Source organism: Symsagittifera roscoffensis, chromosome 10 (genome assembly GCF_963678635.1).
Source record: "Symsagittifera roscoffensis chromosome 10, txSymRosc1.1, whole genome shotgun sequence".
In the NCBI taxonomy this organism is placed as follows: domain Eukaryota; kingdom Metazoa; phylum Xenacoelomorpha; order Acoela; family Convolutidae; genus Symsagittifera; species Symsagittifera roscoffensis.
The window spans coordinates 22,342,033-22,355,148 of record NC_087071.1 but is presented as its reverse complement, the minus strand read 5'-3'; the positions used below and the strand labels follow the sequence as shown (position 1 = coordinate 22,355,148).

Sequence of the window (13,116 nt, the reverse complement as noted above, 5' to 3'; positions counted from 1 at the left end):
CAGTAGAAAAAGCCTGAAACATTTATTTTGGAAAAAAAAATAATTTTGCTAGGGTGTGCCGTGTCGATCTAAAAAATGATTGGACCACAGAAGGTCTTTTTAAAGGGAAACAGGATCCGAGTGAGTTTAATTGGCAACGAGTGGCCAGAATTGGACACGGAGTAGTTATCCTGAAACATCGAGTATCGAAAGGCCGTGATAGACCTGTAACGGTACAGAGATTCATCATGCGAAGAGTATATGATGTATGGTGGCTAAAGCATCGGACAACAAAAAAAGCTGGTGCAAAAACAGTAGTGTGGACATTTAAGTCCAAAATCAATAGCAGAAAACATGGTTGAAACACTTAACAAGTCCTTTTGGGGCCACAATGACCTTCCAATTCCACACAGGATTTTATGAGTTAACCGACATTCCATTCATCTTCCAAGAACCATTAGACAAAACTCTTCTAGGATTACGAGGTAAATATTGATTTTTGGATGACAACCTCATAGTCACTAGAAGCAACGCAGACATCATGTTTGATCGGTTAATTCATGTGTCAAATAGTTGAAATAGCAATTTTTCATTATTTTTAGAAATGTCAATTTATGAAAAAAAATTTCGAGAGGTTGAGATTTCACTTTAGCAGAGAAGAACCTAAAGCATCAAATAAAAAAAATCAACGCGACCACCAAAATGGCCAATCCTAAAATTCGTTCACAACCAAAGTCGTTAATGGGTTCGATGCAGCTTTTTTGAAGTTTTTTTACCAAGTATGGCACGAGACGTCAAAAATTTTACAAGACTGACCAACACACAAACAAACTTGAACTTTTGGAAACTAAAGTGAGCAAAAAAAATCGCAAAACCGCTATGACCAGAGTAAAGACACTTGGAATGTTTGCGATGCGTCAAAAGACGGAACAGTCCGGAAACTGGAACAAAAAAATAAAATCCGGATGGAATGCTGTTTTATGCTTCACCTTACTTGAACAATTGTGAACAAAAATACTTGACTAATGAGTTAGAATCACTCAGCGTAGTTTGTTCATTGGCACATTTTTGATATTATCTGCAAGGAAACAAAATACCGTAATCACTGATCATAGAGCATTATTCAGTATAGCAAAATCTCATCGGTTCAGTAAAACTTATTAATTAAAATTAACAAGATCGATTGATCGGTTGCTTCGAGTTGATTTTGATTTGGGCCAGCCATTAACAAACGACATACATTCATCGAAAGTACGCACGTGATTTGTTTATTCAATAGAAACACTTTGAGAACGTCCAGCTGTGATAATCGAATTGCAAAACTCATTCCAAAAGGTTATAAGACGACTAAAGTTCCTTAAAACGACGCCTAGTATAAAACGGAGCTACAGAAAATCGCAGCTATATCAAAAAGGAACCAAGAAACCTTATGTTCGAACAAAAGTTAAATCAACTGAACTTCGAATCCAGTCAGACTGTCCAACGAACAATGTGATTGCGGAATACGCAAATAAAACCCCAAAGGATCCAGAAAGAGATCACAATCGTTTTGCTATTACAATCAGACACGGAGTCCGATAAATCAGTGGAAGTTATTTTAACGGACAAGTTAGAAGCAAATTGGTGGCGCATATTCAGTGGATGAAGACAACAAACAGGTGCAAGACGATGGGTCAACTCTATCCCCAGCACTGTAGGGGCTACCACGTAGAAAAAGGAAATGTGTGTGTTTGTGTGTTGACGATCAGTTGTGATACATTCAGTCTTGAGAGATGGATGGTTTCCAGCTGCTCATCCGGGACAACTGGAGTTGATTGTTACATCCGTAAGGACATGATGGCCTCATAAACAGAAACATCATCAAAAAAGCTGAGAAATGCAAGCCCTGTTCCACAATTGATAAGAACTTCAAACCCTTAATTTCCACCTTCGAATGGAAACCGCTTAAATTACAACGGTTGAAAGGAACATTTACACGGTCAACATCAGAGGCACAAATCGCTCCCAGGTCTGAACAAACGACAAAGATCCCTGAAAGACCCATTGCAGGCAACATGGACCCAATGCAGGACACTTGGACCTGACTGACCGTGCACTCTGCGTTTCCAACACAAAACGCATGCCGTATCGACTTAAGAAAACGATTCGAGGAGACTTCACTGAGGAGATACAAATCATGGATTATAATTCCGCGTCCAATTACGGTACGACTCAAGATGATATCGAAGAAATCGACACTTTTTCAATCGGGAGTGAGGGAGCTCCTCAACCGGAAGCTGGCATGATGGAGAGCGGGCGGCTAAAATGCCTCAAGGAAGAAACAGAAAAATCTTAAATTTTGACCGAACAATTATTAAACTTGTTACTCTTCAAAAAAACTTTAAAATAGGGGGACTGAAGTACCTTGCAAGCCGGATAAGGCAACAAGTTACTTGTTTTATATTAGTCACCTAATCTGGATGGCCGAGACATCTCCTTGGCTGCAGTAATCAAAATTCATGCAATTATGCAATTCAATCTAAAGTGTCAACGCCAAATTAACTGGTAAGGATCGACCTGTTTTCTCAATTCGAAACTGTTCGCTTGTCTTTTGACCTAGGTTGTGAATAGGATTGTAAATTTTATGTTTATGAATCAACAACTGCTGTCTTGAATTCAATTTAGATTACTGGTTCTTGTTATTTTATCCGCCAATCGAGACGCTTATAAGTTTACTGACCTTATATCTTCGAATTGCGGAATTTAAAATTAGCTCCCTGGATTTTTCACCACACGCGCAATGGAAAATTCATCATAAAATTACTTTGCCTTAGTTAGGTTGGGACTCTCTGCGACTTCTGATGCAACTTTGCACGACTAATGTTGCGAGTTTGCACGAGTCAATTTGCGACTTTGTTCGACTCACGTTGCGAACCTCCGCGACTCATTTTTCGACCTTGTGCGACTCTTTCTGTAGACTTTGAGCGACTCTACGCACCCAAATTTAGCTGAGTTACTACTTTGAGGCTTTTCGGTCCCTAAATAGACATTTCCTCCACCCAATTTGGCCGCGCACTCCAGCCTGGGGAGCGCAGCGTTGTATTATCCTGTTCTTTAAAATCACAATAACAATTTTTTCTGTTATCAGTACAAATTCGGCAGAAAATACAGGTAATGAGAGCTTGGTCAATTGAAGATAATCAACTCACATCTAATGAATATCAAATTCCATTGGATTTGAAAGATGGCCACTTTTTCTCCACAGGTATTCACGATAGATTGTATTTTTCTCGTTATGATTATCCTACTTAAGAAATCATTTATTGGAATTTGAATGAATATAAGACATTGGTCAAAACCTTATCTCCAGTAATCCGATTTCAGCTTGCATACTATTCCTGGGTTGCTTCTCAATGTACTGAAGATACATCAAAATGATCAATATTTTTGATCGCGTACTTAAAAAATTACTATGTCATTTAGCGAATTTGTAGCTATTTTTTTCATTAGCAACAATTATGAATAATATCTTTTTTTCTACTTTTATCTTGAATCATTTTCATCATTTCACTGATTAAAAAATCCATTGTTGGTGATTTTTATAACAGTTTTTTTGCGGTAAAAGGAGGAAACAAAAGTTTTGCAGCACGACCATATGAAACTCAATCAGGAACCCGACAATTTAATTTAATTAACAATTTTAACAGCTCAATCAGCACTAATTTATGATAATTTGGTGCGTCGGAATTGAAGCTAACATTTTTTCATAACACCAGCAATTGTTTTCAGAAAGTTGTCCGAATTGAGTCTTTGCGGTATTTCCAGAGTGTTTGTAAGAGTGCAAGAATGATGTTGCTTTTTGAGCTACGCAATTAGGAAATGTAGAAATCAAGGAACCAAAAACTTTCAGATTCAAAAGGCAAATTCATGGAAAACCGCTAGCTATAAATTGAAGTTTTTCAAGAGAAAAAGAACGGACCCGGTGAAAATTTTTTAAGTTTGAACTTTGGTCGTGAAAATCTCCTGAAAAATGATATTAGAAAAAATAATTCATTCCAGATCAAGGGCAAGTTTTGAAAATGTATTATGCAATAATGCGTTGTCCCAGTAGCGGATTATGATTGGGGGGCGGACGCCCCTCCTTCAGTGATTCGGCCCCCTGCCGACTCAAAGGGTCCCCCTTTGTACTATTTTCAGATATCCAATTTTGGCTGACTGACACTAAAATTTTCTGAAGGCGCCTTTGGCGCTGACAATGGCAATACGTTTTGGTGATTAAGATTCCAATTTCAGATCGTAGTTTAGTTGTTTCTTTTAAATGATTTCTTTTTGATTTTTGAGTTTTGAGTCTTTCAGTTTTTACTAATTTGGCGGCATATTCATGTCGAAAATGTGGCAAAATTAGGTTCGGCAAAGAATAAAGTTCAAATGTCGAAGACATAGCCGGGCCCATTTGCAAGTTGCAAATTAGAAAATTGTTCGTTGAAGCTGATGGTACGTCGTCGTTGATTGTAATGGTCATCTAGTTGTTAGCTGTCGATGATCATGTTGGTCATCTAGTTGTTACTGTGGTCCAATACTCGCGAGAGTTTGACTGCTGGTCGGTGTAGAATCCCCCTGCTAGTTTTAATTTCGCAGGAGCGAACGGTTCCGTCTGCACCTGGGAAAGTACGAAGTACCCGTCCCAGGGGCCAAAGACCTCGAGGCGTTAGGTCTTCCAGTATCCATACAAGGTCTCCTTGCTGAAGATTTTCCACTTGCTTTGTCCATTTCGTTCGGGTCGTCAAGGTTGGCAAGTAGTCTTTGAGTTATCTGTTGACTCAAGGCTTGAGCTTGTTTCCAAGTTCTCTTGTCCGTTTTGTGGCGAGGGAGAAACAATCCAGGAGGCAAATTGTTTGTTGGTCGTCCTAGCAGAAGGTGATTGGGTGTAAGGGGCTCGTCGTCGTTTGGGTCTGATGAGACGTGGGTTAGCGGGCGAGAGTTCATCATAGCTTCAACCTCGCACGTGAAGGTTGACAGAGTTTCGTCGTCCGGTGTCCGTGTTCCAATGACTTTGTAGAAGGCAATCTTAAATGTTTTTATGAGGCGTTCCCATGATCCACCAAAGTGAGGAGCTGCAGGTGGGTTGAACTTCCAGGTTATTCCAAGTAATTGGCATTGATTTTTGAAGTCGTTGCTGCGTTGAATCTCAGAAAGGCTTTCCTGTAATTCCTTGTCAGCTGCAACGAAGGCTTTTCCGTTGTCAGAGAAGATGATCCTGGGTTTACCGCGTCTAGCGATGAAACGGCGTATGGCTTGTAGAGTTGAGTTTGTGTCGATTTGCTGGCATATTTCTCAATGAACTGCTCGCGTGACGAGGCAGGTGAAGAAGAGAACGTATCGCTTACTGTACTCGTCGTTGTTCCGCGTGGCAAAGGGTCCAAAGAAGTCAATTCCTGTTGAGTAGAAGTGGTAACTGTTTTCCGATAAAGGGAGTCGTTGTAGGGGTAGATCTGCCATCAGAGGCTTCACTGGTTCCTGTCGAAGGCGTCGGCAATGTATGCATTGTCGAATAGTTTTCTTCAGATGCTTGCGTGATCTTATGATCCAAAAGTCCTGCTGAAGAATGCTTCGGGTGTGTTCCATTCCACAATGGGAATATTTTTGTGTGTTTGCTTCATGAAGAGTTGTATTGGGTAGTTTTCTGCGTTCAAAATGACTGGATGTCGGCTGCAAAGTAAACGCGGGGCTTTCTGTAGTCGTCCTTTGGCACGTAAGTTTCCGTGATTGTCGATGAAAGGGCAAAGAAGTTGTAGAGGGCTGCGGGGTGGAATGTCAGATTTCTTTGTCAGGCATGCTATTTCCTTGGGGAATGATTGATTCTGTGAGTGTTTAATGATCCATGCGAATCCTAAGGTGAGGTGTTGAAGTGAGAGGCTCTGGCGTGTCTTCCTTTTGATCTTTTCTGCGAAGAGAAGAACATATGAAGTACCTTTGAGTGCTCATGTCCAAGTGCTAAATCGGTTGAAGTCGATTACTGATGTTGGCGGTTGTGGGTCGTTGTCTGTCAGATGAATATCGGCTGTAGGTTGTGTTGGGGGGTAATTAGGCCAATCTGATGATGGTCTTAACAAGAAGTCTGGTCCTTTGATCCATCGTGAATCGGTAGTCATGTCACATGCTTTGTAACCACGTGTTCCGTCGTCTGCAGGGTTGTCTTTGCTGGGCACGTATCTCCATTCCAGTGAAGATGTTGAGTCCATGATGAAATTCAGGCGGTTGGCAATGAAGATCCGGTCTCATTGACTTGGCGAGTTTATCCAATGAAGAACTGTTGTACTATCTGTCCATAGTGTCGTACTGTCGATTCGTATGTCATGTTGTTCTTTGATGAAACGAGACAGTTTAGCTCCGTTGGTGGCGACTTGAAGCTCGAGATTTGGAATTGTCATTCTGCTGTTGGGTGCTACTCGGGCTTTTCCAATGACGAACTTGAGTTCCGTTGTGTCGTCGTCGTATCTGATTCTAAGGTAAGCAACTGATGCTAAGGCAAGTTCGGAGGCGTCGCTGAATACATGGAGTTGGGTTTTCAGTATCTTCGTTTCTGGTTTGAAGTAAATCCGGGGCAGGCAGATGTCGTTGAATTGGCTTCGCTTGTCTATCCAATCGTTGAGGTCTGTTAAATGCTCCATGTTTAGAGGTTTGTCCCATTGAGGTCCATTACTCCAGGCAAGTTGAAGTGACTGTCGTAGTCGAATTGTCAGTGGCATCGTAATTCCAAGCGGGTCAAAGATTGAAGAAGCAAACTTCAATAGTTTGCGCTGCGTTAAGTCCTTCTTGTCAATGGCGTGAAACTTCTTTGCTTCCAAAAGAAAGACGTCCGTGTCTGGTTTCCATTTCACTCCAAGAACTCTTTCGAGGGGTCGTTCCCTCTTGGTGAGGCTGTCGCTGTTTTCCAAGGGGTTCTCGTTGACTGTTGTGAGGATTTTTTGAGAGTTTGAGGTCCATTTTGTGAGGTTGAAACCTCCAAGGCTGAACATCTTTTGAAGGTCGTTCATTAACTGTGTCGTTTCGTCGTTGTTGAAACGGCTTTGTATAGGTCGTCCATGTATATGTTGCGTTTTGTGATTTGCTGCAAGGCTGGATATTTGTCGGCATTGTCCTTCGCACATTGTCGAGTGGCGTAGCAGGCAACACATGGTGATTCGGTAGCTCCGAAGATGTGGCGGGTGTATTGGAAGGTTGCGGGTTGGCCCGTGTTGTCCTTCCACAGAAATCGCAAATACGGCTGGTCCTCTGGGCTCACAAAGACCTGCATGAACATTGCTTCAATGTCGGCAGAAATAGCGATTTGGTCCTCGCGAAATCGCATAACGATTTCAGTAAGGTTTTTGAGGAGGTCTGGTCCAGTTAGTAGGTTGCTGTTGAGTGATACTCCTTTGTAGATGCTCGATGCATTAAGGACTCGGCGTACCTTGCCAGGTTTATTGATGTTTGTCACTGGATGATGAGGAAGGTACCAATTTCCTGTTGAGTCTTCATGGGAATCATCAACTTTGACTATGAAACCTTTCTGCAAGTCGGTGTCGATGGTCTCCTGATATTTCTGTGCCATCTCGGTGTTTCTCTTCAGTCGTTGGAGAAGGCTGTCGAGCTGCTTCTTGGCAAGCCATCTATTGTTTGGCAGTTGTTGTCCACGTTTCCAAAGCATTCCAACTTCGTAGTGTCCATTGGGCAAGCGGGTTGTTGAAGATTCCAAGATGCGGAGAGCTTCCTTGTCGTCTGTTGAGAGGCTGCGTTGGTTAGTTGAAATCCCTTCGGCATCCATTTTTATCCATTCAGCTACGTGGCGAAACAGTGTATCGTCTGTCGTGAAGTTGATTGTGTTGGTGTCGTTGGGTGTCGCTGCATTGTCTCGTCCACAGAGAGAGTGGCGTTTTCCATCCAATAGGCACATTTTGTTTTGAATGGCTTACTTCTGAAGGTGTCACGAGTTCGGCGAAATCGCATCCAATGATGATTCCGATTTCTTTCGAGGGCAGTGTGGCTATCCGAATGTGTTGAAGTGGCTCGTTCCTTTGGCAGATAGAGTTGACGAGTTCAGGGTTGAATTGGGAAAGGTTCCAATCCATTATGACGTCGATGTCATTTAGTTGAAATGGCTGCTTTTGCTGGTTGTAGGGTCCAATCGCGATCGTCATCTTTGTAGAAGCTGTGTCTGATGATGTCAGTGCTTGGTTTAGCTGAATGGTGTCGTCTAATTGCAGATCTGGTTTGAGTTGGAGGGCGATTGATGATTTAAGCAATGTCAGTTTGCTTCCACAATCAAGCATTGCATAGGCATGAACTCTATGTTTGCCATGAGAGATCGTTATTGGCAGGGTCGGAATGTGGCGAGTCGATTTCCTTCTGCTTATGCTGGTGCTGCAGTTGGTGGTGTCGTCATGTTGTCTGGAGATCCGGTTGGCTGTCTCCCTCTGTGTCGTCGAGTTGTAGGTGCTGCTGTTGTGCAGAAGTGTTAGGTGTTTCTTACTGCATCCGTTCGTCCGGCAGGTTTGCGTTGATTGACAGTCGGCGAACTTGTAGGGGCTGAGGCAGTTGAAACATAGTTGTAGGTCCCTAGCATGCTGTAATCTGTCCTTTGGGATCATTGCGATGAAGTGTTGGCATTTTCCAAGGTACTGGCAATTGCGTTTCTCCGGGCAAAAATCTCGTCGTTGATCCTTTTGTCCAGATTTATGTTACTGCTGGCTGCGTTGCTGCTTCCGGTTGTTCTGATTGGCGCGGTGATCCGATGGTCCATGTTGGTGGGTGTGACCGTTGGATGATGATCCTTGAGTGTTGCTGCTGTTGTAGTTGTTGCTGCTGCTGCTGTTTCTGGTGTTGTTGTTGTTGCTGTTGCTCGGCAAATCGCTGCATGCTTCAGCGTAGTTGTTGAACCAATTGGTGAGGTCGATGAGTGATGGTTGTCTGATGTTGCATTGCAGATTGTATCTATTCCATTCTAATCGGCAAGGGGTAGGCAGTTTTGACAAAACTGTTTGGACATTTGTCGTAGAGTGTAGATCGTGCTGGAATCCAAGTGTCGTGAATGTATCGACCATTTTCTGTAGGAAGTTGGCGAGGTCCTTGTAGCTTCTGGTATGTCGTAGATTGGGGCCGCTGATGGCGTCGAGTCGTCGAAGGAAGGATATAACTATCTTCGTCGGGTTACCAAAGTCGTTTTCCAGTCGCTGAAGGGCTGCGTCATACATTGCTCCATTGCATCCATATCCTCGGATGAGAGATTTGGCATCTCCAGATACAAGTTTCTGCAGATGTGTCATCTTTTCCGAGTTTGTCATGTCGGTGCTGTTGATGGTTGCGTTGAACAGTCCTATCCAATCTAACCATTATTCAGGTTCTCCGTCGAATATGAATGGTTTGACAATGGGCACTGATTTCCTGAATGTCTTCGAGATCGTTTGATGATGGCTGTCGTCTGTCGGTGCTGTTCCAAGGTTGGTCGGAATCGGAAAATAAGTCGGCTGGTTCTGATGTGCTGCATGTTGATGTGCTGCATGTTGATGGACTGCATGTTGATGAGGGGGAGGTCGGTTGATATTTGGGTGAGTTGTTCCTGTTGGTCCCCTGCAGCCTGCATGAGCGAAGGCTGTTGTTGATGATGTCGGCATGTTCGTAGGGTTGTATGCTGTCGTAGTTCCCAGAAATCCTTCCTGGTACGATCGTATGGCAGGTTGTGTACATTGGTGAGTCAGGGTCGGCTGGCTGGAGGTCCAATTTGTTGCTGTTCGTTGATCTCCTTGGTTTGTTGGCAGTAGTGCTGGTTGTGCTGGTATCGGTACTCCGTTGATGTTTGTGATACCCTTAGCTGTCGTTTGGTGTCCCCTGAACACGTTGGTGGGGGGATGATTGGTTGAATTCTGATTTCCAATCGTCAAGATGGGTCTAAAGGCGCTATTCGGACTATGTGTCCTCTGTTGTTGGCTTGAAGGCTGGTTCTGTTGTTGGCTTGAAGGCTGGTTCTGTTGTTGGCTTGAAGGCCGGTGTAGTCCATGTGGGGGGCTAGCTGTCTGGGGAGCAAGAATTGGGTGTGTGATTTGCTGTCCAATCATTTGACTCTGAGCTGCTTTTGAAGTTGCTGTTGGAAGAAATATTGGCGCTGAAACATTTCTTTGTCGGGTTGCTGGTGCGTTCATCTGCTGATTGAAAACTTGGATTTGAGTTCCAGGGTTGGAGTGCGGTGATGTTTCATGAAGTTGAGCTTCTGAGTTTGGTCTTTGTCCCACTGTTGCTGTCAATTGCTGATTGTCGATTTGGAGTTGAGTTCCATTGTTCAATTCTATAGTCGTTCGTTGAAGTTGAGCTTCTGTGTGGTTCGGCTGAAGGTTTGAACTTTGTGACAAGTCGGCGTTCGACTGCTGCAATGAGAGGTTTGACTGAGGATGGAGGTGAGTTCCATGGGCAGTTTGAGTTCCAAGAGTTTCTGTTTGTTGTTGATGAATGCGATGATCCAAGGTATTGGCGTCGCTGTTAGATCCGGGGCGAAGTAGGAGTCCTGAATTGTCCTGGGCGGAAATTGATCTGTAGTTTGAAGTAGCGTTTAAGATTGCTGGCAATCCAGAAAATTGTGGCAAATCGTTCGGGGTGTTCTGGTTCATGGTGACGTTTTGTGTAGTGGTACTACGGGTTAAACTTTCCGTTTGGCGTCGAAGGGGAAGTTTTTTCCAAGGCTTGTCGTATTATTGAAGGCGTCGAGACGTTGCTGGCTACTCGTGATGAGTTTAAAGAAGACGTGGCAGTGTTTTTGAGGGTACGCTCGTATCGTTTTGATCGTAGTTGGATCGTTCGGTACAAAACTTTCAAAGTTTTCAATCGTTCAATGATTGAGTCTTGCTGGTCCGTTCCGGTGCGTATTATCTTGACAACTTCGTTATTGGCATCGTCGAGCAAGCTCTTCAATTCCGTTAAGAAATCGTTTATGATCTGTACTTCGTCGGAATCGCTTATGGCTTGGTTAATTGCTTTTGCTAAAATTTCTACGTCTGTTTCTATGACTTTAAAAACAGCATCATAGGTTGAATTCATTTTTAATTGACTATGTCTCCTAAACTTAATTCACGTTTTGACGTGTCAGACAAAATGTAAAATGGCCAATATGTAATTCCTTTGATTACATGGAACCCTCGCAATTGTATTGTAACAAAAAAAATGACTTTGAATTTTTTTTTCTTTGGAACTTACAATCCAAAAAAAGAAAAAAAAATAAACAATATGATTGGTTAGTATAAGGATGAGTTCGTTGATTTTTCAAACAAAAAAAACCTTGGTTTCGGTTTCTTTTTTTAAAAAACTATTGTGCGCCAATGACAATGGCAATACGTTTTGGATGATTAAGATTCCAATTTCAGATCGTAGTTTAGTTGTTTCTTTTAAATGATTTCTTTTTGATTTTTGAGTTTTGAGTCTTTCAGTTTACTAATTTGGCGGCATATTCAAGTCGAAAATGTGGCAAAATTAGGTTCGGCATAGAATAAAATTCAAAGGTCGTAGACAGGCGCCAATCTATACTAATTTTGAGGGGGCAGCGCGCGCCGAAAAAACGCGATTTTTGGTCGAAATTTTCCAAAAAGTGCCCCTAAAAACGCCTTTTTTGGCCTTCTCTCGCCGACACACTTTTCAATTTTTTTTGAAAAGCTCCCCCCCCTTGAGAAATTCCTACATCCACGCCTGCGTTGTCCATAATTAGCAATGGAAAAATCAGAATTTTGAAAAATCGGCGTTGCTGAAAAACCGATAATTGCACTTCTAGCTGTTGAAAACACATGCTTAAAAATCAGTTTGAAATTCTTATTATTGTCATAATTACACGCCTGTTGAAAGCCCAAACTGCTAAACTGGGACTACCAAACATGGAATAGATATGCAACAGTTTTTCATCACTCATTATGGTACCTAAAGTAATCCAAACCGAATACCAATGGAATAACTCAACGGTGTATTATGCACAAATTGAAGTTTTTAACAAGTTCTTTCTCCCTTCAGCTTGTTTTTTTTTCAAAAAATATTAACACAAAGGACAATTTTCCAATGTTTTGTGTGCACATTTTTCTTACTTTCATGAATTAAAATCTTAAAAGCTACTGTATCAAAATGTGACTTCTTAGTATGCTTTTAATTTTCTACAGTTATACCTGATCAGTTTGAGTATGTTTCTGCCATGCAAAGATGAGAGATATGTAAGAATGACTGCATTTGGACACACTTTGCTGGTGCATTCACTTGGTTCCTTCAAAGTTCATGTGTTCATTAATGACAGCTGGGTGTCTGCTATCTCTGTAGAAGACAGCAAATTTCAGTGGCCAAGTGAAGTTCGTCAGATGGCATTACGACATGGTCAGTTAATTGTGGGTGATTATTATCAAGTACTTGTGTATCGGTATAGTGAGACACCCTCTCCATCTATCTCGGGGTTCATATGGGGACTAGCAGCAGAAGGCGAGGGAAAATTCTTGGTCATGTCAGATAAACATTTTATAACCATAAAGGATTATAATGATTCGACTCTTCTGTTCTCCACTATATTTTGGAGTGATGATTCATTATATGAACAGCAGCAGCAGAGTGTGGGTAAGGCAATGAGCACATATGAAATCAAGAGTGAGGTGAAAGTGCGTGAGCTTCTCGCAGCTATCGACAACAGCACACTGTTTGTAGAAGGATGGAATAGCACAACAAAGAGCTACGAAAACATGATCCTTGAACTTGTATATTAAATTCTTTTATTTTACAGGAATCAAAAAGCATGATCGTTAATGTATACATTATACCTGGAATATATCTATTTAGCCACTATATCTGGATCACTATGCCGGAACATATAGTTAAAATCTTTTACGCAGACATTTTAACACGATGATAAGCACTTAAATATGTGAACAAGCCTCTAAGAGCATAAAAAACTATCATAAGAAAAACTTAGTGAACAGCAGTAGAAAGCATAACATACCAAGATCAAATATATTAGCTATCCGAAAAACAAATCATTTTATATTTTACGATTAATGGATTGAAAACATCAGTATACTTTCAGGCATCAACAATTAGCAAAGAAACAGTTATTGTTCCGACTTTCGGTACGAAAGTAACGGAATATTTGTGCTCGGTTGGGTTTTTTTT

At 41.9% G+C, this 13,116-nt stretch overlaps 1 protein-coding gene across 1 annotated transcript in view; it reads left to right on the top strand.

Annotated features, from left to right (window-relative positions):
- Positions 1–12,713, top strand: part of LOC134855006 (uncharacterized) — a 51,927-nt gene extending 39,214 nt beyond the window's left edge. The window contains exons 2-3 of the mRNA XM_063871386.1: positions 3,130–3,223; positions 12,166–12,713. Of these exons, the coding sequence (XP_063727456.1) occupies positions 3,130–3,223; positions 12,166–12,713 (642 nt within the window). The remainder of the gene's footprint in view (positions 1–3,129; positions 3,224–12,165) is intronic.
- Positions 12,714–13,116: the final 403 nt, after the last annotated feature.